A 20,709-nucleotide genomic window follows, 5' to 3' on the forward strand; every position below is an offset into this window, starting at 1 on the left:
AGGAATCCAAGATGCAGTTGACGCGATTGAATGCATACTAGACGCGTTTGTGAAGTCTGCTCTATTCATCCAGGGTTAACGGCATTCTGCATCCCACGTCGAAGTAGCATGTTAGCATATGACGTAAACAAGATTTCATTTATTATGCAACGAAAGGAGGTCGAACTGTGTACATACTATACATTAGAAATTTGATAAATGATCATCTACTTCGGGTACGTAGTATCAAACCTAGCTTACCTGGGCAAAACATTCGAATATATACAAATTTGAAGTGTAGTGAATCTTCAAAGCGTGCGGATTTGCGTCCTGTCCGTCTGCTTGTGGTGGGTCTTGGGCGGCAGAATGGCATCGCACAGGGCATTTGAACAAGAAATGCACGGCCGTGAGGTCGTTGATGCTCATCGAAAGGGCGAGAAAACCTGCGTATACTGGCGTTGCCAGGTGGGATTCGACAGTCAGGAGTACGAAGTACTACACGTACTACTGAAAGGTATACTTTAAATATGTACTAGTACTACTGTTTAGTATGTTCTTCGATCATTTCTCGTTTTCATCGTATACTACGTAGTAGTAATAAAGAACTTCGGACCTCTACACACTACACAATTTCATATACAGTACGGCGCGGGTGTCGAGTTTGTGCGAAACTAACAAGTAATCACTCATAGATTTCTTGAGTTCGTTGGCCTTGACCTTCGACGATATGAAGTGCGAGCAATATTGATCAAGGCTGCGTGTGCTTTCATGCACAACTGTAGTCGCATGTTATTAATATTCGACTCAACTTTTATTGACGTACCTTGCGCAGGAATATAATTATCACAAGCCAATCACGCGCCTTGATATGGTTTGACCATTTTTATTGTTGTTACATTTTCCCGAAATCCATTGGCGACCCATTTTATTGTTAATCCGTCAAACCTGACATTTCAACTTGGCACTACTGTACTACTAACGTTACACTAGTAAGGTTGTTTCTAATTAGTACTACTGGGTAGTGTGTCACCAACGCACTAGTACTACTACTACATGAGTTTTACGCAACAAAATGGCACAACACCAAAAAGATCCGACGGACAGGAGCTGTCACCATGGGCTATATAGGGTATCGGTCAACCCCACTGATTGTGGCTCTAGGTGACTCGATCACTCAGTTCGGCGCCGATCCAGCCATCCAAGGCTTTCAAGCGCTTTTGTCGCAGGACTACGTACGTAAGGCCGACGTACTGAACCGCGGCTTGTCGGGGTGGACAACTCGTTGGTGGGTGCAATACTTACCGCAACTCATTCGCGAGTGCGGTGACAACGCCCCCGTGCTGGTGATCATCGCGCTGGGGGCGAATGATGCGTCCCTAGCAAGTGGCGAGTCGCACATTCGACATGTCCCTCTCGACGAATATCAATCAAACTTGCGAGTAATTGTCAACGGCCTTCGTGCAGCGTTTCCCCTCTGCCAGTATTTGTTCCTGACACCCCCTGCCGTCGATAACTCCAAGTGGAATCCCGCCGACAAGCTCAACGCCGTCACGCAAGCGTATGCGAAAGCGTGTGTTCAAGTCGCGGTCGCGCTCAACATTCCTGTGATTGACACGTGGCAAGCCACACAAGGTCGGTGGGAGTTATTCCGCGACGGAGTGCACCCCAACACGCAAGGCAACGTGCTCTTTCATCAGCTCATTCAATCGTCGATTGCGGCTTCATATCCACATCTAACTCCGCAAACTCTTCCCCTCAACTACCCCGACACTCCTCCATCGTGAGAAGTTATCGCTGCTCCGCCGACCGCAGAGATCACCGTGGCACCCAACATCGAATCGCATCATGGTCTAACCATCACGTTCCAAGTATCCAGAGCTCTAATGGTGTTAAGAGATGTGATTCCATCCGGGGCGGAAGGGACCTCGGACGGAGCACGATGTCTTTGTCGGCCAGTCCATTCCCTCATAAATTACGCCGTCACAGACCCAATATATATGAAGGCAAACGTTCATCGCACCGGTGCACAGATCCTGGAGCTGTTCTTAGGCTTCGTTTCCAATTGATGCTGCACACCATCTCGGCCCCACAGGAACATCATGTTCATATCACCTTGGTAACACGAAAACTCGAGTGCTTGGACTCAAGTTTGGTCAAGCAAGCATGGAGAGGTGCCGGCTCGTCCGCCTGGAAACAGAGGCATGGCATGTTGTCATTACCACGCGTCTTTCAAGCGCTTGGTTTTCCTCCACGTATCCTGCTGCCACGTCCCTCCAGTCGCAACGTCACAGGGACATGCACATACACTCTGACCATCGTGGACCAACCAGACGAATCCAACCGGCCATGGAATGAACCAGAGCTCTTGGAGCGCTCCGATGCGTTCGCGGATTCTGACCTCCAAGCAATCCCAATTGCCTCCGACTGCACCGCTCGAAATTCAACGATGCCACCAGAGCGCGACTGTCGGTCGCACTCAGAAGTGCAGCTTTCACCGCGAGGGACGCGTCCATGACTTTAGGTCTTAGCCGGGGCTGCGAAGGTCAGTTGCGAGGATGGCCTGCGACGACGCGTTCGAGCTGGCTATGAGTGTGATACTACACCTCTACAACCCAGCTCGCATCAGTACGTCCCCTTAATGGCCTCTCTCTTTGAGTGGAGTGCGTAGGAAGCGCAGGCACTTCTTTCGACGACATTGACGAACGTTGTTTTGGTGTCTTGAGTCTGGGGTCGTCCGTGGCATTCCAACCTTTAGATGCCTCTGCGGAATGGAGACGAAGTGCGTTGCAAGGTTGATACGCCCACCTTAGGGACGTGGAGGTGAACGGGTTAGCACGACCGAGCTAGCGCTGCTGCCGATCGATTTCGATTCACGACTTGAGCGGAACGCTCCAATTTGCACACATCAAGCTCGGCCACCCATGATGCTTTGGGTGTTACGAAGCCCTTTCTTTCTTGGACATGGGGTGGTGGTAGATAATGTCTTGGGGCATCGCGTAACACTTGTACCCGAGCATGCCCGCGACGTAGCACAGGCCCTCAGTCTCGATCCCATCGTACCCTTCGTATTTCCAGTCGCTCCCGATGACGTGGTGCGTTGTGAAAACGACGCCCTGCCGGTGAATGTCTGCTTTCACGTACAGCATCGTACCTACGTCGACCATTATCGTTTGATACATGGCATGCGCCATCTGGACATACCACCGACGGAATCCAAGGGGTAGAATTCGTGCCAACGCATGTCGTTCATGTGACGTGTGAGCCCGTCGTCGGCGGGGCCAGGAACAAACAAGAAATTGCCTTGTCGATACGCTTCCAGTTCCTCCTGCGTCGGCAGCTTTCGATTGCCATGCCATGCGTTCAGGTCATAGTCAAAGTTGGTGCCGGTAAGGTGGCAGAGCGGCTGCAAAATGTCCAGCTTGGCTGGCCACGACCAGGTCAAACCAGTGCCCCCCCATGATACCAGCGTAGAGACGTACCAGCCACCATCTTCGACACCAAGTAGCTCGGGATCACAGCAATGTCGGCGTCGATCCAAACCACGTGCGAGTGCCATGACTCGAGGCTCTGAGACAACGCGTAGTTTCGGTACCGCGCAAGCATCCGACGCCGTTCCTTCTGGACGCTGGCACTATGGCGGCGTCCCCGCGACGATACGGAAGCCAAGTCGTTGCGGTAAATCAACGTGACCCTGCAAGATCAAGGTCGCATGTGAATAACCTCTACATGGTTATATGATGGGAATGCGTACTGCGCCCAGCGCGCCGTGGTCAAGATGGCATGGAAGAGCTGCTTGAGCATGTCGTATTCGTCGAGGGACGACGTGAGGATCCCTAGTGACACCTTGGTTGTCGGGTAGTCGAACGACAGCACCAGTTGAACGAAATCTTGCACGGTGCGACCTGTGCCCCAAGATTCCTGCAACCTCCACGATGAAACACATCACAAGAACGGGGCGGCACGACGAACCTTGTTGTTGTACACGACAACAAGAAGCACAGCGTCCTTGATGTATCCATCACCTTCCATGATCCCAAGGTTGCGCAGTCGGTAGAACATGGACACTTGGTCGGGCGCGTCGTCGGTGGGAATCGGCATGACTGTTTCAAACGCTTCAAGGGGATTCAGCGACAGTGCGGCCCGACACCGCGCCGAGTCCATTGTGCTCAACGTTTCGGTGTCCGCCTCCGTCATCGGGACGTATTGGATGGAGCGAACGTTCGAACCAGCGGTGACTTGAACACGCTCGAAGAAATCACGATTGATGTACAGCAGGACGAGGACCGCCGCGCCGACGACGGCGACCCATCGCGCATGTCGTCCATGAACTGGGCTGTTGTGCCTGTGCATCGACTTATCCGGAGCCTCATCGTCCAGTTGGGCAATATGTGATTTCCTACTACTAATAGTAATACTAACGGATGTCCTCGACGGATAACTTCAAGTACCATGAGTACAACACTGCACAATGCTGTCGCAGGATCCACTGAAGCAGTTGGAACAAGTCTTGTGCTGCGTATTCAGGTCTAGCAGTTCGCAGGAGCTCAAGCGGCTTTATGCCAGCGAACAGTTTGGTGTGACCGTTTTAGACGCTTGCAAAGGGCTGCTGATCGCTGTGGAGTGCTTCGTTCGAAAACGTTGGAAAGGTGCTAACGTTACGGGAGTTTTTGTTGGGTTCGAAAATGTTGGAAAGGTGCTAGTTCTTGTTGGGTAGTGTGAGCGAATTTCACTTGCAGGGAGTTCAAACTCCGCTTAGAAATGCATAGATGACACTCAACGGTCGGTGTGACCTTAGAACGTTCGACGGCGCGACAGGACGCAGGCCACGTGCTCTCGGACCGAATTGCCACTTAGCTGCCAACGCTCTCGACAATTAACCAATGAAGTTTCACTAACTCGAGTGATCAGGGAGCTTGCGCCACGTTACAGTGAACCCCGGAAAAAGCCGACACCCCTAAAAAAGCCGACCACCTCTGTAAGATGATCTGTTTTAATAAATTCTGCCACCTGTATATTTCAATATCACTTCATAATTGTCCTTCTTTTTGACCAATTGCAGTGCAGAACAAAAACTACTGTGATTGGTTAACGTTTTGAAAGTTCAAACGCATTCCATATTAGAGCAGAGTATCATATAGCCTGTCATGCCTAGCTGTCACAACTCGTATACTCGTATACCATCGGCGAGAAGCGAAAACTTCTTGCGTCGTTGTTGTTAATTTTGCTTACTAGGAGACCTTCACAGCATTTTGGAACCATGCCTGCGAATACCACAAGCGTATGCCAGCCATTGGATGTTGGCGTGATGGGTCCATTCAAGAAGCTACTTCGTACTCTTTGGTTCGAGGAAACGCCGATGAATACAGCTGCGGAGAAACGAATGGCCATGATCAAGCGCTCAATTGCGGCATGGGACAGAATTTCGCCAGAAGCCGTCAAGAGTGCATTCAAGAAGGCAATTCCAAAACCCGAAATTGTCGTGGTGTAGGTTGATAGGGAATGCATGTGTGGTTAGGGTTGTTTCTGAGCAGGAGAACATGAAATTTCACAAATCTCAAATGTCAGACCCCCCATACTGAGGTGTAGTTAAATTTGTAGCGCTTCTGATTGGTGCACATAAATTCTCCTGATTATAGCCAATCAACTTGAACTAAGCCGCGTAATTTAATAAATTCGATTTTATTCCGCTTCCATGCATTTCAGGATGAAAGCATGTCGGCCTTTTCCGGGGTTCACTGTATCGTGTACGGAATTGTATGATAAACCATGTTCAGTGATTCATGCCGTAAGTTCTAGCGCCGACGTGCTATTTGTCGTCGACGAAGATAGGATGGCGTTGAACAGGACGACAGCGTCACCTGCTACGCCCAACGAACGACTGCCAAACCATCACGGATGCTCCTTCCAATTTGTTGCCCATCAGCCATGTTTCCAACCATGAGCACGGGAAAAACCAGCATCCCTGTCCATTTGTGCACCCCCTATGGTGCAGATATCGACGTCTCAACGGTGCATTCCCACGGTCCAGCACGTGTACGAAATGTCACCAGCACGTTTTTCGCTTCCAAGACGACGACTCGCTGCCACAAGGCTAACGCTCGGCAATGCATGCAAGATTCAGCTGCGTGTTGCAAGCTCGACACAGAAAAATTCTCGCACAACGCGGAACACGCGCAAACGTTGTTGGCCCCCTCACTAAGTATGACCGAAGATTTGTTTGAAACAGACTTCGCAACTTCGCATGACAAAAATGTCGGATAGTTAATCGTAAGCGCGAGGAATAGACACCCGGCTGCGTCAAGCACAGGTCTTCCTCACGTTGCCGAATTTTGTGTGCCCCAAGTCCATGCATGGCTGCTGCCCCGCCTTGGAGACTGTCGTCTCAAGCGTACTAATCAATCTAATATTACTAATCCGATGGGGCGGACGATTTTGAACTGACCAATCCAACGGAGTTTTGACTAGTGTCGTCGAATTTGACAACATGGTGCGGGTCCTGCCACTGGCTGCGCGAGGATTGCCACTCGGACGCGCTTGGGCCGGAAGATGCCTCGTTCGTCCACCTGTGTCTGGATGTTATCGTCACCAGCGCATCTTTAGCACGTCCAGCGACCAGCCGTCCTCCAAACAACCGAATCCGTTTGCACTGGAAAAGCATACGTGGGCAGAAACGCATGCCCCGTCATGGATGGTGCCGTACATTCAACTGTCCCGCATCAACAGACCTGCAGGTGTGTGGACGACTTCTCCCATGATCATTCACAGTTGTCAATACATTTGCTGGAACAGGCACGTACATGCTTTTGTGGCCGTGTTTCTGGAGCACGGCACTGGCGGCCCCAGTCGGTGCATTCCCCGACCCGTCGCTTCTAGCGCTTTTCGCGACGGGGTCCGTCATTATGCGCAGTGCCGGGTGCACGATCAACGACATGTGGGACAAGGACTTTGACAAGCAGGTCGAGCGAACCAACCAGCGCCCGTTGGCTTCCGGTGCACTGACCTATCCTCAAGCGTGGCGATTTCTGGCGTTGCAGTTGTCCGCTGGGTACCAGCCGCTCCCGATTACCTCATCTGCGGTCTTACCACGGCATGACTAGTTTGGCCGTGCTGCTTCAACTGAATCCTTACACGATTGGCCTTGGCGTGACGTCGTTGGGCTTTGTGGCCGCCTATCCATACATGAAGCGCATCACGTATTGGCCACAAGCAATGCTCGGACTCACGTTTAATTACGGTAAATCCCCCACTATATGAATTATTATTTGACTGCCGGGGCACTCCAATGCAGGCGCGCTAGTCGGGTGGGCTGCAGTGCACGGAAGCTGCGACTGGACTGTCGTGTTGCCTCTATACGGAGCTGGCGTATCCTGGACGCTGGTGTACGACACACTTTACGCGCATCAAGTAATCCATTCGAATGGAGCTACTGTCGGCCTTTCTTCGCTGACTCTGTTCTGAACTAGGATAAAGAGGATGACGAGCGCATCGGCGTCAAGTCGACAGCCCTCTTGTTCGGCGGCTACACGAAGCCCATTCTGAATGGATTTGCCGCCGCTACCATCGCCGGCCTAGCAACCGCGGGGTACATGGTGGACCTGAGCCTACCGTATTACTTGGGCCTCGGTCTCTCTGGCGTGCAGTTGGCGTGGCAAGTGAACACTGCCAATTTGGATGATCCCGTGAACCTCCAGCAGCGATTTGGGTCGAACAAGTGGTTTGGAGCACTTGTGTTTGGCAGCATCGTCGCCGGAAAAGTTCTCTGAGCACCCTTTTTAATTGGGAAGCCACGATGCATGCGTCATGGATTCTATCATGGAGGATGTTACTTGGCAATTGCATCGATGCACCATCGATGACGCGAGCGCTAGAAGATGATGCGTGTCTCTTCAAGTCCATTAGTATTGGGCCTTGCTACAGGATGTATTCGTGTGCCTCTGGAACGATCGCAAGTAGTGGTCGCCAACCGGTGGAGTCGATACTATTGGACCAGCGAACTCCTCGCCGCTCATAGTCGCGGACTAAAGCACAGTGACTGGCCAGCCGCCATGCCTGCCAGATTAGAGGTCGTGCACACGGTGGCTACGAGCTACCAGCACTCAATGACACGAATCAATATCATTTTGCCCGCAGGAACATGGCCAGGCTCTGCCGATGGAAAGGCTCACAGCGACAGTACATGGCCGTAAGGGCAACTAGCTCTGAGAATCATACTTCATCATGTTCATGCATCACCTGTCGAAAAGGCAATGCCCCGTTACCACCACATTCGAACCATCAAAGGACGCATTCGCTCCGTGAGCGCCTGCAAAGCAATAGGTGCCCACAGTAGTTACTCCACTACCCACTGCCATCGTCATTGTCAGAGCTGTGCAAGCTCAGTATATCGCCGACAACTTAGACCCAGCTTGCAATGCCATGGTACACTCGGAACCACCACTCCGACTAGCAAATCCTTTGCCACCTTCCTGTGGTGAGGTGGAGGCTTTCGAATTCCCTGACACTGGAGTGATCTATAGGTATTGATTTCCCTGAAGCTGGGCACTTGAATCGCAGCTAGTAGGACAAATAACAATGCATTGCAGCTCGTCGCTCCTGCCGTAACTTTTGCTGGACTAAGTGCTCCGATAATCTGTTCCCTCGACACAATCTGCGCTTCAATGTGGCATCTCTTTCTGCGCAACGCCCCTCGCTTCGTGGGTGCACCACGTTGAAAGGGCTGCTAGGTCGTTTGGGCCATCAGGTTCTCTGCCCGACCATTTCGTTCGAGTTGGAACCTACTTTGAAACGTCGTTGTAACGGATCGGGGGTTGAACGGTCAAATCCAGGGATTTCATTGGCGGTTTCTTTACATTTTCATATTTTTGACCAATCAAACGTATTCAATGGAACTCAACGCAGTTGCCTCGAGGTTTCTTCATGCCTGTGATGGCGGCAATCTATGCCGACAAGGGCTCGGCATTTGACAACGCGATGAATCCGACGCACGAACATGGAGCTGCTCTAGGCTGTGGCGTTGAAGAGCACGTGAGCTTTGCCCTGCAGTCTTTCCTCGCCATCGACAGCGACGCGCATGAAATCCTTGAGGTACGTTTTTTGAACCAACGTAAATACCATTCCTGTGCAACTCATGTAGTGGATGCTGTAGGAACTACGATGGAACAAAGTCCGATCCCCACACACTCCGAGACAGATCCTCCTGCGCGTGCGATCACACTCCCTCGGGCGAATCGGCGAAGACGACGGAGATGAAAGAGAAGCCAGTGAGGTAGACTCGGCGTAGGTTTTGTCGACGACATCGAAATCATGAGTTAACTTGGTAAGCATGACCGAAGCGTCAGGACGTCGCGAGATCTGGATGATAGAGATCAACTCACCGACAGTTGTGACTGGTGATATAAGACACTCGATGGACCCTTGCATTCAGCATTACACCGTATTCCTTGACGCCATACACACAATATGGAGGGCATCTTCCTTCGCTGTGACTTAGTACGAGGTCTTGGTGGTGAAATCGACCAACACAGTTTCCTTGAGCTCGTCTTCGCGGTACGGCGTCGTATCGATGTTGATAGCCTTGACGGGTGACACTTCGACATCGTCGGGGATAATGCCATCAGGGAAACACACTTCCAACGGCAACGGCGGGTTGCGCATGAACTTGGAACCGCCTGGCATGTGCACAACTACGTACGGGTCGGGGTGCGTGTACTTTTCCAACTGCGCATTGGCTTCGCGGATCAACCGTTGAGCGACAGCGAGGTCGGTGTGCTTGTTGTCGTCAAATTGGCCACGAATTTTCGTCGCTTCTTCGTTCCAGAGGCGGCGGTCGATTACCCAGCTGTCCAAGAGCTTCAGCGAGCGCTTGTACAGACGTGTCACCTGCTGCTTGTGCGTCAGCGTAGGTGCCGCACCCCGCGCTGACAACGCGGCCTGCAGGAACGCTTGGTTCAAGTTGCTCGTCATTCTCCTCCAGACAATGCGAAGTGAGGTGGGGAGTAATATTTATTTCCACAGGACCTTTAATAAATCATAAGTTCGAAGTTGAAAAATTCACAATATTCTTAGGCCTCCTCTGGATGCCACAAAATATTCAATAAAATTGCAAAATATTCAATAATTTTATGAAAATATTGAATATTTTGATTTTGGATATTTTGCCTGTCTGGATACGAAAAATTGAATAATATCCAAGCCGAATTATGCAATAAAATGGACAAATTATGGAGAAAAAAATATACATCTTCGACATGTATATTTTGAGAAATGTCATTTTTGCAAAGGATTGCGCGCGAAGACCTCCCCAAGCACCTCAAGACATGGTCCTGTGGAATGAAGCGTTGGACAAACTCTGGTTGAACGAGCTCATACGCCAAGTCGGCCAAGTTGGGAAGCGAGCAAACAGCGGGTATAAGAAAGAGGCATGGAAGGCAGCTCTGCACGCACTCAATGAAGGATCTGAAGTCAAGTTCACGCAAGCACAACTTCGATCCCGTCACGACATGATGAAAAAGGCATTTCGTGTTGTTTCCAGTATGTGTGAAGCGTCTGGAATGGGCTTCGAAGCAACAACGTGCCAGATCGTTGCCTCAGAGGCCACGTGGGAATCATATCTTCGCGGCAAGTCGAATGAAGTGAAGAAGTGGAAGGGAAAACCATTTCCATGCTACTTCTTGTGCCATGCACTGTTCAAAGGCACTCTCTCTACTGGTGCGTTTGCATTTTCGACTGCCCCAGAACCTCCAACAACGCAGCCACTACCCTCGTCCCCAAGGTTTGAAAGTTCGGACGCGTCTGGTGATGAAGAGGGGTCACAGTCCGAGTCACATGGTCAAGTGGCTGATTCAGAAGATGCACAAGTCGATTTGCAAGGTGCAGCTGTTGTGGATGCTCCATTAGACAACCAACGGCTCCCCCGACGTCTTCCTGCGATCGATGGTCCTCAAAAGCGTCAGAGAACGTCTCTTGGGTCCAGCATGGTTCAACAAATGCGTGAAACAAAGGAAATGATGCAAGCGCAGTCCGTTGCATTGACAAATGCTGTCCTAGTGGCAAGTCGCCAGGCTGATACTACACCGATGTCATCGTCTGAGCTTGCCGCAAGAGTTTTGCAGGAAGAGTTCAGTGCGATCTTGAGCGTGGATGATCTTCTTGTGGCATTTGACGTCATTGAGAACGGAACAAAGGCGGCCATGTTTTTGCAGATGAAAGGCGATGTGCGTGATTCTTGGCTTTATCGGCAACTTGCTCTTGCGAGAACACGAATTTAGTTATCCACGGATTAACGGTTGCGAACACGACGATGCAGCTCAGCTTGATATTGTTCCCACATGCTTGTTGCAATGCTGTCGCGCCAATGTTTTGCTTCAGAAGTCTCAGCGATGTCACAGGCCTGTCCAAGATCCATCGCTTCCAATGGCTGTTTATTGCGCCGGCGGAGCTCTCGAGTTGCCTGCCGCACGAACAAATCATCCGACGAGTCATTAAGCCGAATGAAATTGTGCAGTACGCACAATGCCGGGAAAAGCTTGGTCTGGAACGAGTAGCTGTATTGCACAGGGTAGCTCAGAACTGTGAATCGTTTCTTGAGGACACCAAAGGCTCTTTCAATCACGTTTCTGAGCGACGAGTGCCGGAGGTTGAAGAGCTCTTCCTTCGTGCGCACCTTCATCTTTCCACGGCCAAACTCTTTCAAATGGTACCGGGTTCCACGGTATGGCGTCAACGCTTTCACAGTCAAGCCAAAACCAGCGTCCAAGATGTCAAAAAGATTTGGCGACAAGGCAAGGCCTTTTGTCAACGCATCTTCATACAAACGACCGTCACCAGCCGATCCCTCCCAGCCGGAGAGAACATAGGTGAACATCATGTCGAAGTCACAGGCGCACAAAACATTCATCGTGACGCCCTTTCTGCCTTGAAATGGCGCAACATGCTTCTCAGGAACCCATACAGGAACGTGGCAACCATCAATAGCCATACGGCAGTTGTCGAAAAAGGGGCTAAACTTGGGATTGTCGGAGATGGTACGAGGAATCCGTGAGTCGTTGGCAGGTATCTGGATATACGTCGGTACCAAACGCAATAAGGCAGCGAGAACTCGTTTCAAGTGACGAGTGATGGTTTCACCTGAGTGCTGAAATCGACACTGCAATCGACTGCTCGAAGCATGATGGCCCACAAGGTACAAGAATATCGCAAGCTGCTCTTCTTCCTTGACGAGTCTTGTTCCCTTGAGACCACCATACTCGACGAGTTCACGAACAAGCCTCTTGAAAACCGCTTTGCGCATTCGAAAGCTTTCAAGAAAGCTTGCTTCGTTTCCTTCCAACATTTCGGCGACCCACATGCGCCCGGTGAGCTTGGACGTTCTTTTGGGGGTCTTGTTGACGTGCTTCGTGAAATGATACAGCATTTGGTTCACCATGAGCATGCTCGCGGCACCATGCAACCATTGCTGCGCCAGCGATGCCATCAAGAGGCGATGCTTCATCCTTTCACCAGATCGCGCAACGTGCTTTCTGTTGGAAGGAAATGGGGAAAGTGTTGCTTTAAGTGCGACTTACCGTCCTCGGAAGAAATGATTCATTTCTGTTGCGTCCCTCATCCGCAATTCGCTCTCAATGCTCCTCATCGAACCACCAATAGATTGCCCTTGGTCAGGCCTACAACGCTGATGTTCGGACTTTCTTTTGTTCATGCCATGGCCATCGTGTGAGTGCCCATGTAGTGCCCTTCCGGAAATTTCATTTTTTTTCACTTTTTTCAAAAAAACACACTTTTGTGAATTTTCCAAATTTTTCAGTTGTCTGCACTTTTGAAATGTGCAATTTTATAATTTTCTGAATTATGAATTATTATGTTTGTGGCATCCAGACGAACCCTTAAGATATTCCAACACTATACTTGTACTCCGGAGAAGTATTTAAGTGGATTCAATGTGCACAGGTTTCTACTAGTAGCAGGTTTATAGCAGTGCCGAATTTACAGAACAAAATTTATAATATTTCGTCGAATATTTCTTGCCGGATATTCTGCATTCCCCCCATTTCTGAAATATAAGTATTCCAGTTCCAATATTCAAAACCGACACTACAACGAATAACGGCAAAGTCAGCCCATGGAGAACTGGGGCACGGCTCGACGAGGATACGCGGCACAACGAGGTGGTCTCCAGCGCATCTGCGACTGACAGCACGAGCAGGGAAGTCGATATTGTGGTAAGCTCCCTCTACCTCGTCCAGTAACGCCTCGGATAACCAGAAGGAGCCCCGTGTAACGAAGTAACGGCCGCCCGCAGTGTGTCATGTTTGGTGGGCTGGCCCGACTTCGCGGAGGAGGGCCTGGCGCGCCAGGCCCGCATGGATTTGGTGACTGCTACCACTTGGTTGTGATGCGTGAACATAGTCTGCACATCTTTCAGTGCACGCGACGGCGGTGTCGTTGCTATCCGAGTAGCATTCTCCAGGCGTCGACTGGACCTACGAATCGTAGCCCTCCATGTACTCTCCATCATCCCCTCCCATCGCCCCACCACCTGGACTTTGAGCCTTGGCAGCAGCTACCACTCGACACGCTGACGAACGTGTGGTTACCCTACCAGACGCATGGCCAAGCCGTTGCCACACGACGCAGCGACGTGATCTTGCGGTGGGCAGACACAGAGACGGGCTGGTTGAGCTTCAGCCACAATCAAGCGCGTGGAGAATTCCTCGACTACATCCAGCGACTTTACGGCCACACTCTCGTGATTGACCACCTGGACTTGGATGAGCCATCCAACCTGCCTGCAGACAACACGACAGTTCTTGATCGAAACTGGTCATTGTACGAAATCCCATCACGCATGTCCTGTCTGTTAAGTCGGCATCATTTGTAGTTTGACGAACAACGGCGGCGGTGACGAGCCCAAGCCGACGATGTGTCCACAGCCCCCTCCTGCACCAGTCCCAACAAAGACAGAAGCACATCTTGATCCTGCTCCCGGGCTGGTATTTGGAGACCGGCACTCGAGCGCGTATGAAGCCACCCTCTTGACCCTATATATGCAATTGCCAGAGTACAATGCCCTGCCAAGCCACAAAGTGACCGTGGCCGACGAGGGGCTAGCAGTGGCCTTGCTTGCTCAAGTCATGCACGGAATATCGTTGGCCCTGGAAGGCAATACGTTCGGGATGCCGTTGTTGACGATGGTCGTGGAGGGAGCAATCTGTTTAGATCGGATCGACCTCCATGCGCTTTGTCTCGTCGGTGTCGCGCTTGCCGAGTGCCGCGGCCAGCGATTTACAGCCGCCTTGGCCCACATCGAAACGTCCTATCGGTCGGTCGAATGCATTTCGAGCACGTTGCCAAGAGTCTGCGTAGGTTAAGCTGGGAAAGCGGGCACGACGTGGGCTGCTTCATTGCGAGTGTCGGCCAATATGACGTGCACTGTGCCCAAGCGGCGTGGGACTCGGCTTACGCGAGCTTGCGGCGCGCTCAAGTGTACGCCCCAGCCAAATACAAACCCATGGTACACTCCAAAGTGCAAGCGCTGCATGTACGTTCCATATGTACCCAAAACTTGTCAGATCGAGGGATCGACGTGAGCTACGCCATGACAACGTTCTCAAGGAATTCACTCCATATGCATGGCATGTAGAGCCGCATGCAAGGCAAAGATGCGCCTCCTTCCGAGGCGATCCACGGCTGGCGCCGAGTGCTATCCCCACGGCGAAGCTCTGACGACTTGATCGCGTCCAGTTTGAAACCTCCCCATTCGTACTTCACCACAGCCCTCTTGGACGAAGTGCCTGTGGCGGACTTGATGTTTCCCTCGTCGTCCTCCACGTCTGTGCTCGTCAAAGGCAAGTCGATCGAACCAACCTCTGCGGTGTGCGCCATGATGCTGACACGTGGCATGTCTAGTGAGCCCCCACCGCCAATATCGCATGGCGTACGAGCCACAGTGGACGGTGCATGACTTTTTGAGCCACCTTGTGGCACGCCACGAGCATACTGTCCAGCAAAAGAGCCACCACTTGCCGCAGCCTCCGTCTGCAAGTCACAATTCGTGCATAGTTGGGCTGGTTTTTGACGTGCCCTCGCACCACCACTCGGACGACCAAGTGCTCGGGCTGCGGCAACCCTTTGCGGCGGTCTTGGCAGCAAGTCCCAGTTCCAATCGATTCCGAGCGATTCTAGCTGATCGTCCTGTGATGCCAGCCGTACGTTGACCCCTCGATGCGTAGGTCGGCACCAATTACCTCCTTTGAAACGTGTAGGTGGCGAGTGGAGTCACAGTCGCGTGCACGCTTTGCCAGCGCCAGATCCCCCTCGAGCAAGTCGAGACGCATTCGCACGAGTGCTATTAAGTGCAGCAGCTGCAGTTCACGGCTTCGAGTGGGCGACCAGCTTTGGCCACGGCATAACCACATGAAAAGAATCAACTTATCGTGGGTTTTTCTTGAATATGTCACTGGAACGTCAACGGCACGACGGACAAGTCCCGCAAGTTCACCAGGACGACCACACCCGTGTGGACAAAGGACGGGACGGCAATCACGCGAGTCACTTGACCACCTTCGCCTAGTTTTTGAGACCACGGCATGGTGAGCGCAATCATGCAAATCCTTCGATCTTGTTTACCCTGCACGACCGACGATTGAAACGATGGCTGGTTGCCGGCGAACAGGACATGCGGCATGTCGTCCACTACAAACAAGTCTTCGAGTGGCATGGGGTAACACGCCAAAATGTCAGGCGCGGTTGGAGCCAAGTGCCGCCACTTGACGATGGCTTCGAGCCTCTGGAGAGGTGAAAGGCCCGTGCAGCACTGCCCAATCGAGTCGACATTCTGTCCAGACGTGCCCACGAAGCGCACGCTGTCCATCTGAAGCTGCATCGGATTTGGTAGCATGTGGCACGCCGTCGTTTGCATCGTTTGGCGAAACAAACACGGGGCGAGTGGTTGCTGTGGCAGAGTAAAATTGCTACGAGTAGTTGTCCGATATGAAGGTCGACATCGTACAAGTTCGTCGCACCTGGGATCGAAGGCGCCAGGCATGATGTCAACGGGCATCGTGGACGTCAACGTCGACAGAAGGGCATCAATGTGCTCGAGGGGTTGCGCCAACGCCGCCACGGACGCTTTCTACGAACCGACCAACATGAGCAATCCAGCGATGGTTGCACGCCGCCGTGGCATGGCTACCACGGCGTTCAAAGAGATGGATGCAAGACAACACGAACTCGTCCATTCCATCGCAATGGAGGCATGGAAAAAGCTTCGCAGACTGGCGGGAAGCCACTGGGTAAATCGAAAACCACAACCAACATGGAAAATTGTTGCTCCAACTCTGGCGATCCAAATTGTTCAAGAGAATATGGCACAACATGCAATCATGAGAGCGACGAACCGGCAGGGTGTGAGTGTCCTTGGCGGGTTTCGAGATTGTGTTGCCGGCGACGATGCATCGCACTATGGACGAGACGAATATTTTTTCGTCGCGAGTGCCCACGCGACCTGCGAGGTAATCGACAAGGAGCGACGTCTTGGCTGGATCGCACGCGTCACTGCCCATTTCGAGCCCAGAGACCAGCGCCACGTAAGCATCGTCGGTACCTACAAACGTAGCCACCATGATGATACCTTGACATGGTGGGGATGGTCTGGTGTACGTACGATTTGGAAGCGGGAGCTGCGGCGGCAAAGTTGGAGTGAACACGTGCATGACATGGAATCCATCGCCGTCCTCGCGCATTTCGCCTTGGAGGCCGACGACAACACCAGTCACTAGCTCTTCCATTCGAATGTTCCCAAATAGTGCCACCCGACCGCTCTCATCTTCGAGCAGCAGTTGATCGGCGTCGGATGCCAAACACGTCGACTCTTCCTGCAACACAAGTACCTCGTCCACCACAAACTCATCGAGAATGTTCGGTTTCTTTGCGAGAACCCTGAAAATGGTCCCGATGACGACGCACTGATCGCCAGCGCTCAGGTCGATGATCTTTGGCAAAATCGGGACATGTGCGGACGACTGTGGAATGTTGGCGCGAACTTGCGGCTCCAGCGCTCGTAGACGACTGACGTACATGTGCGAGTACTGCTGGTCGAACGACTTCTTCTTGAGAACGAAGCGCTGATGCTCGTATTCACAGGACGCTGTCTTGCGCGGCACCGGGAAGGACACGTCGTCTTGGCCCATCGTGTTGCAACTTTGGCGGCAAAATGGGAACTCCATTTCTCACACTATTTCTTGAAGACCTTAATAGTGTAATATACAATTTTCACCAATTAAACGCGCATTAAATCAGTCATTTTGACCAACGAAACATTCCAAGTATACATTATAACCAATCAAATTGCATCCTTCCAATTTTTATTCCCTGGAGTCTTGTATCCACCTTGTATGATATTGTTAGTCTTGTATTCAAGCCATCTCATGCGCTCGCATGAAACCAGCGTTTCCAAGGGGCTGCGATCCAAAGTCACCCCATCAAGAGGTATTGAGAAAGCTTCGTGCTGTCTCGGTAGGCTATTTTCGATCTTCAGTCCAAAGGAATTGCAGAGCGAACCGAGGAAAACTCGTCCTAGCATGCAATTTGACTTGCGATTGTGAAATGAATTAAGTCACATGCCCATGAACGCCGGCCGTCGTTGAGCTTGCCCTTGTACAAGATTGTGCCAACGTTAACACGGCCGTAGCTAGAGCGGTTGATGGACCACGCATTGTCTTGCCCCACCCCCGCAGTTTGTCCTCGTGACCTGCTTGGTTGAGTATGTCTTGGTACCTGCGGGGGAGGGGCAAGACGATTCTGTGGCCCAACAAATGCTTGGTCCATGGCCGTGGCATGTGTCAAAATGTTAGCACACACACAACCTCATTCGACTTCGGCGAGTCGACCACATCGTCTCTTCAGCCACTTATCGATATGGTGGCTAACCAAGTCGGCATAATGTAAGTCCTTACAACTGGAATAAGCGAAAAGGACGAGAGTGGGCGGCGAGGTTTCCTTCATTGACAGAGGTCTTTCAAATGTCTAGAATGGTGCGAATCTCCAGGGGAGTGTGCACTAGAGTGGCTGGGGGGTACGCCGGACTGGCTGACACAAATGTGTGGATAGAATCGTACGCACTGCACAGCGCGTGTGCTGTGTGGGTCTCTGCCAAGTTGCGCCACTCTGGAGCACCAATGCGGTCGAGTACTGGTAGGTGCAGCGCCATGAGTTGGGTGCAGAAGAGATGCACTGCTAGTCGGACTGCGTTCGGTTCCAATTCACTCTGCCATCAAGCATCGATGTCAGCGTTGCACCTAGGTGCAGTACAGAACACCAAACCTGACTCGACGAAGTGTTCGGCGCATCTGGTTGACTTTGTGACACCGCCAACAGCAAGGCGACTCCACTCCGCTGGATAACTCCATCGGCCTACATGCACGCATCACCATCATGACTCGAGAAGGAAGACGCACCTGCGCTTGAGCCACTGCCTCAACTGTCGATGCCATGGCAGCATGAATTCTATCTTGCCACGGTCGCGTCACGTCAACACGTCCGAGGGTTGCCTACGTGGAATTCAACAATCCACCAGTGCAAGATTTTTGGCTCACATGGAGACACGCGAGCTGATTCAGCACAAACACGTTCATTTCACTTGGAGGCAGCGCGCCACCCGACGTCAGCGGAATCAGCACTGCTTGGACGACAGGATCGAGCACTTTGGCGAGTTCTGTAGCCTCGATGCCGTGAGGCCGGAGCGAATTCACGTACGTGTCGATGAGGTGGCCCTGCGGGGACATGGCAGCCACGTGATTTGCCACAGTAGAAATGTAGAGACCATGGGACAAACTTACAACTTTGTGCGCAATCTCCAGCGTTGGATGTGCCGCCGACAGACTGAAGTCCAAAGAGTCCTTCAAAGCTGCTTGGTACTGGTCGAGTTGGGACTGCCATTGAGAAGAAAAGTGCGTCTCGGCCACGTGATGCGCTCTACTCCATTTCGTTAGCCAGGCGCAAGATAAAACTCTGGTGGCGGTAAGCCATACTCGACTAAATACACGACAAGCTCCGATTCGAGCGGCACCATCGACGATACAATCGCACGGTAGTACGCCAATACGTGGACGACGGCATAGAGTTGGAGAATTGTGGTTGTGGGGCCTTGGACTACTTGATGAAGCCGAACCTGCGCCACCATTTACCGCTCATATTTCGCATCGGGTCGTCAAGTTGATTGACGCTACATACCTGCAGCGGCCGACTAAGGGCAGCACATACGTTTCCAAGTACGTCGCGGACTTGGTCACCGTCGAACATGCGCTATCCAGTACGCCACATAATCCTCTCTCACGTGATAATTCATCATGGCGGTGGCGGGTTGATATCGGTGCACCACTCGAGTATGCACCTACTTACCTTGACAAACTCTGCCTCGCCAACGAGGGTCTGGTGCACCCACGCGAGCATTTCTCCAGAGTACCGAACGGGGTCATGAGCGTGAATTTCGATCGGCCGTGGAATGCCGCTGGGCCCACCGATTGTTAATGCCTTCACAAAGCGGCGCAGGAGTCCGTTGCGCCGACTTTGCGTCCATGCGTCGACGCAATACCTACACGAAATCGTGTCACGAGTTGTCCTAGCGGCTGCAGCTAGACTGCTACGTACGAGTAAAATGCAGCATGGCCACGAAGGAATCGCAAAGCCTGGGGCAGGAGGCGAGTTGTGCTTCTATCAGAGTTTGATGTATCAACCATGGCACCGACGGAGACAAGGTCATCGTCGCTTGGGTCGGCCGCGTCGGCATTGCAAAGGACGCTAGCCCACGCGTACAACTTCTCAAAGGCCAACGTTTGAGCACGGCAAATGTCCTCCAAGTACTCCAAACTCGACGGAGCTGGATTGTCGGCCACAAGGCGCTCACAGTTCAATCGAATCGCTTGCAATCGGTGCAACAGCTGGAAGTACGACGCCATGGCAGTGTCCGTCGCATGCGTCTCGGCCAGTGGCGCCGCCTGCTCAACGAGTTTAAGATCGTCCAGCGACACTTGGTACTTTTGCAAAAAGTCCTTGGTCGAATCAAGTTCCAATTGAATCGCATCGTGTTCTGCTCTACGATGTTGCGTCTGTGCAATGGTAGCTCATTGATGAGGACGCACCTCAGTTCGGCAGCTTGGGTGACAAATAGCGTCGAGGTGCGGTCAGTGGAATCGAGGAACGCCATGATGTGCCGGCATTTTCGATCCATAATATCAGCTTGCTTCTTCAATGCATCCATGGACGACAAAAGCCGTTCTGTCTCGCGCAATACCGCCTCCGCCGCGTCCAAACTTGCAACATCCAAACTCGGCTTGAGCAACACGCGCAGCTCTGCCGACGACGTGGATGTGATGTCGTTGGGAAGGAGTTCCGAAAGCGAGTCAAGTAAAGACTTTGCTTGCGTCAGCTCGGACGAGCTGGATAAGAGCTTCTTGACGCGATGCTGCAGCAACAAAGCCATCGCTTCTTCGCCTACGTCGGTGTTGTGCTTGAAATTGCCTACAGTAAATGTCTTGCTTGTACTATTAGGGATTCAGCACTTGACTCTAGTAATACTAGTACATATACAAGTAATACTATTAGTAGCTGTAATAGTTACTATAATACGCAGTACAGTCCGCGAAATAATTATATGCGCACATTCAAATCTTCAATATATCGCGAATAATGTCGGATAAAAAATACACAAAGACTTCGGAGATTGTTTCCCATGAA

The 20,709-nt window shown here is 51.8% G+C and overlaps 10 protein-coding genes across 11 annotated transcripts; 5 read left to right on the forward strand and 5 right to left on the reverse strand.

The window, feature by feature from the left end:
* The first annotated feature begins 1,065 nt into the window (after window positions 1-1,065).
* Window positions 1,066-1,947, forward strand: H310_05410 (hypothetical protein). Its single transcript, XM_008870131.1, has one exon. It carries the CDS (start codon window positions 1,095-1,097, stop codon window positions 1,761-1,763), a length of 669 nt encoding a protein of 222 aa, XP_008868353.1. The 5' UTR covers window positions 1,066-1,094; the 3' UTR covers window positions 1,764-1,947.
* Window positions 1,948-2,607: 660 nt separating this feature from the next.
* Window positions 2,608-4,334, reverse strand: H310_05411 (hypothetical protein). Its single transcript, XM_008870132.1, has 5 exons — window positions 3,949-4,334; window positions 3,731-3,897; window positions 3,459-3,670; window positions 3,181-3,402; window positions 2,608-3,130 (listed from the first exon to the last, which is right to left on the reverse strand). Exons 1-5 carry the CDS (start codon window positions 4,327-4,329, stop codon window positions 2,916-2,918), a joined length of 1,197 nt encoding a protein of 398 aa, XP_008868354.1. The 5' UTR covers window positions 4,330-4,334; the 3' UTR covers window positions 2,608-2,915.
* A 2,113-nt stretch (window positions 4,335-6,447) lies between these two features.
* Window positions 6,448-7,843, forward strand: H310_05412 (4-hydroxybenzoate polyprenyl transferase). The gene is made up of 5 exons (XM_008870133.1): window positions 6,448-6,710; window positions 6,769-7,024; window positions 7,077-7,213; window positions 7,268-7,383; window positions 7,443-7,843. Exons 1-5 carry the CDS (start codon window positions 6,464-6,466, stop codon window positions 7,740-7,742), a joined length of 1,056 nt encoding a protein of 351 aa, XP_008868355.1. The 5' UTR covers window positions 6,448-6,463; the 3' UTR covers window positions 7,743-7,843.
* A 1,029-nt stretch (window positions 7,844-8,872) lies between these two features.
* Window positions 8,873-9,952, forward strand: H310_05413 (hypothetical protein). The gene is made up of 2 exons (XM_008870134.1): window positions 8,873-9,063; window positions 9,125-9,952. Exons 1-2 carry the CDS (start codon window positions 8,896-8,898, stop codon window positions 9,257-9,259), a joined length of 303 nt encoding a protein of 100 aa, XP_008868356.1. The 5' UTR covers window positions 8,873-8,895; the 3' UTR covers window positions 9,260-9,952.
* On the reverse strand, window positions 9,257-9,954 carry H310_05414 (hypothetical protein). Its single transcript, XM_008870135.1, has one exon. The coding sequence runs from the start codon at window positions 9,940-9,942 to the stop codon at window positions 9,466-9,468; it is 477 nt and encodes a 158-aa protein (XP_008868357.1). The 5' UTR covers window positions 9,943-9,954; the 3' UTR covers window positions 9,257-9,465.
* A 341-nt stretch (window positions 9,955-10,295) lies between these two features.
* Window positions 10,296-10,875, forward strand: H310_05415 (hypothetical protein; the record flags this gene model as incomplete). The annotated part of the gene is made up of 2 exons (XM_008870136.1): window positions 10,296-10,750; window positions 10,794-10,875. 2 exons carry the CDS (start codon window positions 10,296-10,298, stop codon window positions 10,873-10,875), a joined length of 537 nt encoding a protein of 178 aa, XP_008868358.1.
* A 382-nt stretch (window positions 10,876-11,257) lies between these two features.
* On the reverse strand, window positions 11,258-12,469 carry H310_05416 (hypothetical protein; the record flags this gene model as incomplete). The annotated part of the gene is made up of 1 exon (XM_008870137.1): window positions 11,258-12,469. The coding sequence occupies one exon, from the start codon at window positions 12,467-12,469 to the stop codon at window positions 11,258-11,260; it is 1,212 nt and encodes a 403-aa protein (XP_008868359.1).
* Window positions 12,470-13,265: 796 nt separating this feature from the next.
* On the forward strand, window positions 13,266-15,430 carry H310_05417 (hypothetical protein). Its single transcript, XM_008870138.1, has 6 exons — window positions 13,266-13,803; window positions 13,856-14,296; window positions 14,341-14,515; window positions 14,618-14,822; window positions 14,884-15,182; window positions 15,240-15,430. Exons 1-6 carry the CDS (start codon window positions 13,283-13,285, stop codon window positions 15,327-15,329), a joined length of 1,731 nt encoding a protein of 576 aa, XP_008868360.1. The 5' UTR covers window positions 13,266-13,282; the 3' UTR covers window positions 15,330-15,430.
* On the reverse strand, window positions 15,307-17,188 carry H310_05418 (hypothetical protein). Its single transcript, XM_008870139.1, has 5 exons — window positions 16,640-17,188; window positions 16,374-16,579; window positions 15,999-16,108; window positions 15,604-15,947; window positions 15,307-15,543 (listed from the first exon to the last, which is right to left on the reverse strand). The coding sequence occupies exons 1-5, from the start codon at window positions 17,163-17,165 to the stop codon at window positions 15,431-15,433; spliced, it is 1,299 nt and encodes a 432-aa protein (XP_008868361.1). The 5' UTR covers window positions 17,166-17,188; the 3' UTR covers window positions 15,307-15,430.
* Window positions 17,189-17,897: 709 nt separating this feature from the next.
* Window positions 17,898-20,492, reverse strand: H310_05419. 2 transcript variants are annotated; one of them, XM_008870141.1, is made up of 10 exons: window positions 20,115-20,492; window positions 19,624-20,062; window positions 19,375-19,567; window positions 19,207-19,278; window positions 19,005-19,144; window positions 18,813-18,948; window positions 18,570-18,746; window positions 18,432-18,524; window positions 18,298-18,387; window positions 17,898-18,241 (listed from the first exon to the last, which is right to left on the reverse strand). In XM_008870141.1, exons 2-10 carry the CDS (start codon window positions 19,929-19,931, stop codon window positions 17,993-17,995), a joined length of 1,458 nt encoding a protein of 485 aa, XP_008868363.1. In that variant the 5' UTR covers window positions 19,932-20,062; window positions 20,115-20,492; the 3' UTR covers window positions 17,898-17,992. The 2 variants fall into 2 exon arrangements, with proteins under 2 accessions (XP_008868363.1, XP_008868362.1); XM_008870140.1 differs by having other exon boundaries at window positions 19,624-20,067; window positions 20,115-20,483.
* Between the last annotated feature and the right edge of the window lie 217 nt (window positions 20,493-20,709).

Source organism: Aphanomyces invadans (genome assembly GCF_000520115.1).
Source record: "Aphanomyces invadans strain NJM9701 unplaced genomic scaffold supercont1.9, whole genome shotgun sequence".
NCBI lineage: Eukaryota > Oomycota > Saprolegniomycetes > Saprolegniales > Verrucalvaceae > Aphanomyces > Aphanomyces invadans.

Coding starts and splice junctions, on each gene's coding strand:
- H310_05411 (XM_008870132.1), bottom strand. CDS start 4,329: ATGCACAGGCACAACAGCCCAGTTCATGGACGACATGCGCGATGGGTC. Junction 3,671..3,730: donor ACCACGGCGCGCTGGGCGCA/GTACGCATTCCC, acceptor TTGATCTTGCAG/GGTCACGTTGATTTACCGCA. Junction 3,403..3,458: donor GGTGTCGAAGATGGTGGCTG/GTACGTCTCTAC, acceptor GGTCGTGGCCAG/CCAAGCTGGACATTTTGCAG.
- H310_05414 (XM_008870135.1), bottom strand. CDS start 9,942: ATGACGAGCAACTTGAACCAAGCGTTCCTGCAGGCCGCGTTGTCAGCG.
- H310_05410 (XM_008870131.1), top strand. CDS start 1,095: ATGGGCTATATAGGGTATCGGTCAACCCCACTGATTGTGGCTCTAGGT.
- H310_05418 (XM_008870139.1), bottom strand. CDS start 17,165: ATGGGCCAAGACGACGTGTCCTTCCCGGTGCCGCGCAAGACAGCGTCC. Junction 16,109..16,373: donor AGGACACTCACACCCTGCCG/GTTCGTCGCTCT, acceptor GTCGGTTCGTAG/AAAGCGTCCGTGGCGGCGTT. Junction 15,544..15,603: donor TCAATCGTCGGTCGTGCAGG/GTAAACAAGATC, acceptor CTCAAAAACTAG/GCGAAGGTGGTCAAGTGACT.
- H310_05413 (XM_008870134.1), top strand. CDS start 8,896: ATGCCTGTGATGGCGGCAATCTATGCCGACAAGGGCTCGGCATTTGAC. Junction 9,064..9,124: donor ACGCGCATGAAATCCTTGAG/GTACGTTTTTTG, acceptor TGGATGCTGTAG/GAACTACGATGGAACAAAGT.
- H310_05412 (XM_008870133.1), top strand. CDS start 6,464: ATGGTGCGGGTCCTGCCACTGGCTGCGCGAGGATTGCCACTCGGACGC. Junction 7,025..7,076: donor GCGTTGCAGTTGTCCGCTGG/GTACCAGCCGCT, acceptor CGGCATGACTAG/TTTGGCCGTGCTGCTTCAAC. Junction 7,214..7,267: donor CGGACTCACGTTTAATTACG/GTAAATCCCCCA, acceptor ACTCCAATGCAG/GCGCGCTAGTCGGGTGGGCT.
- H310_05419 (XM_008870140.1), bottom strand. CDS start 20,455: ATGGCTTTGTTGCTGCAGCATCGCGTCAAGAAGCTCTTATCCAGCTCG. Junction 19,279..19,374: donor GCGAGGCAGAGTTTGTCAAG/GTAAGTAGGTGC, acceptor CGTACTGGATAG/CGCATGTTCGACGGTGACCA. Junction 18,388..18,431: donor AGGCAGTGGCTCAAGCGCAG/GTGCGTCTTCCT, acceptor GCGTGCATGTAG/GCCGATGGAGTTATCCAGCG.
- H310_05417 (XM_008870138.1), top strand. CDS start 13,283: ATGTTTGGTGGGCTGGCCCGACTTCGCGGAGGAGGGCCTGGCGCGCCA. Junction 14,823..14,883: donor CACGTCTGTGCTCGTCAAAG/GCAAGTCGATCG, acceptor TGGCATGTCTAG/TGAGCCCCCACCGCCAATAT. Junction 15,183..15,239: donor ATCGTCCTGTGATGCCAGCC/GTACGTTGACCC, acceptor TGAAACGTGTAG/GTGGCGAGTGGAGTCACAGT.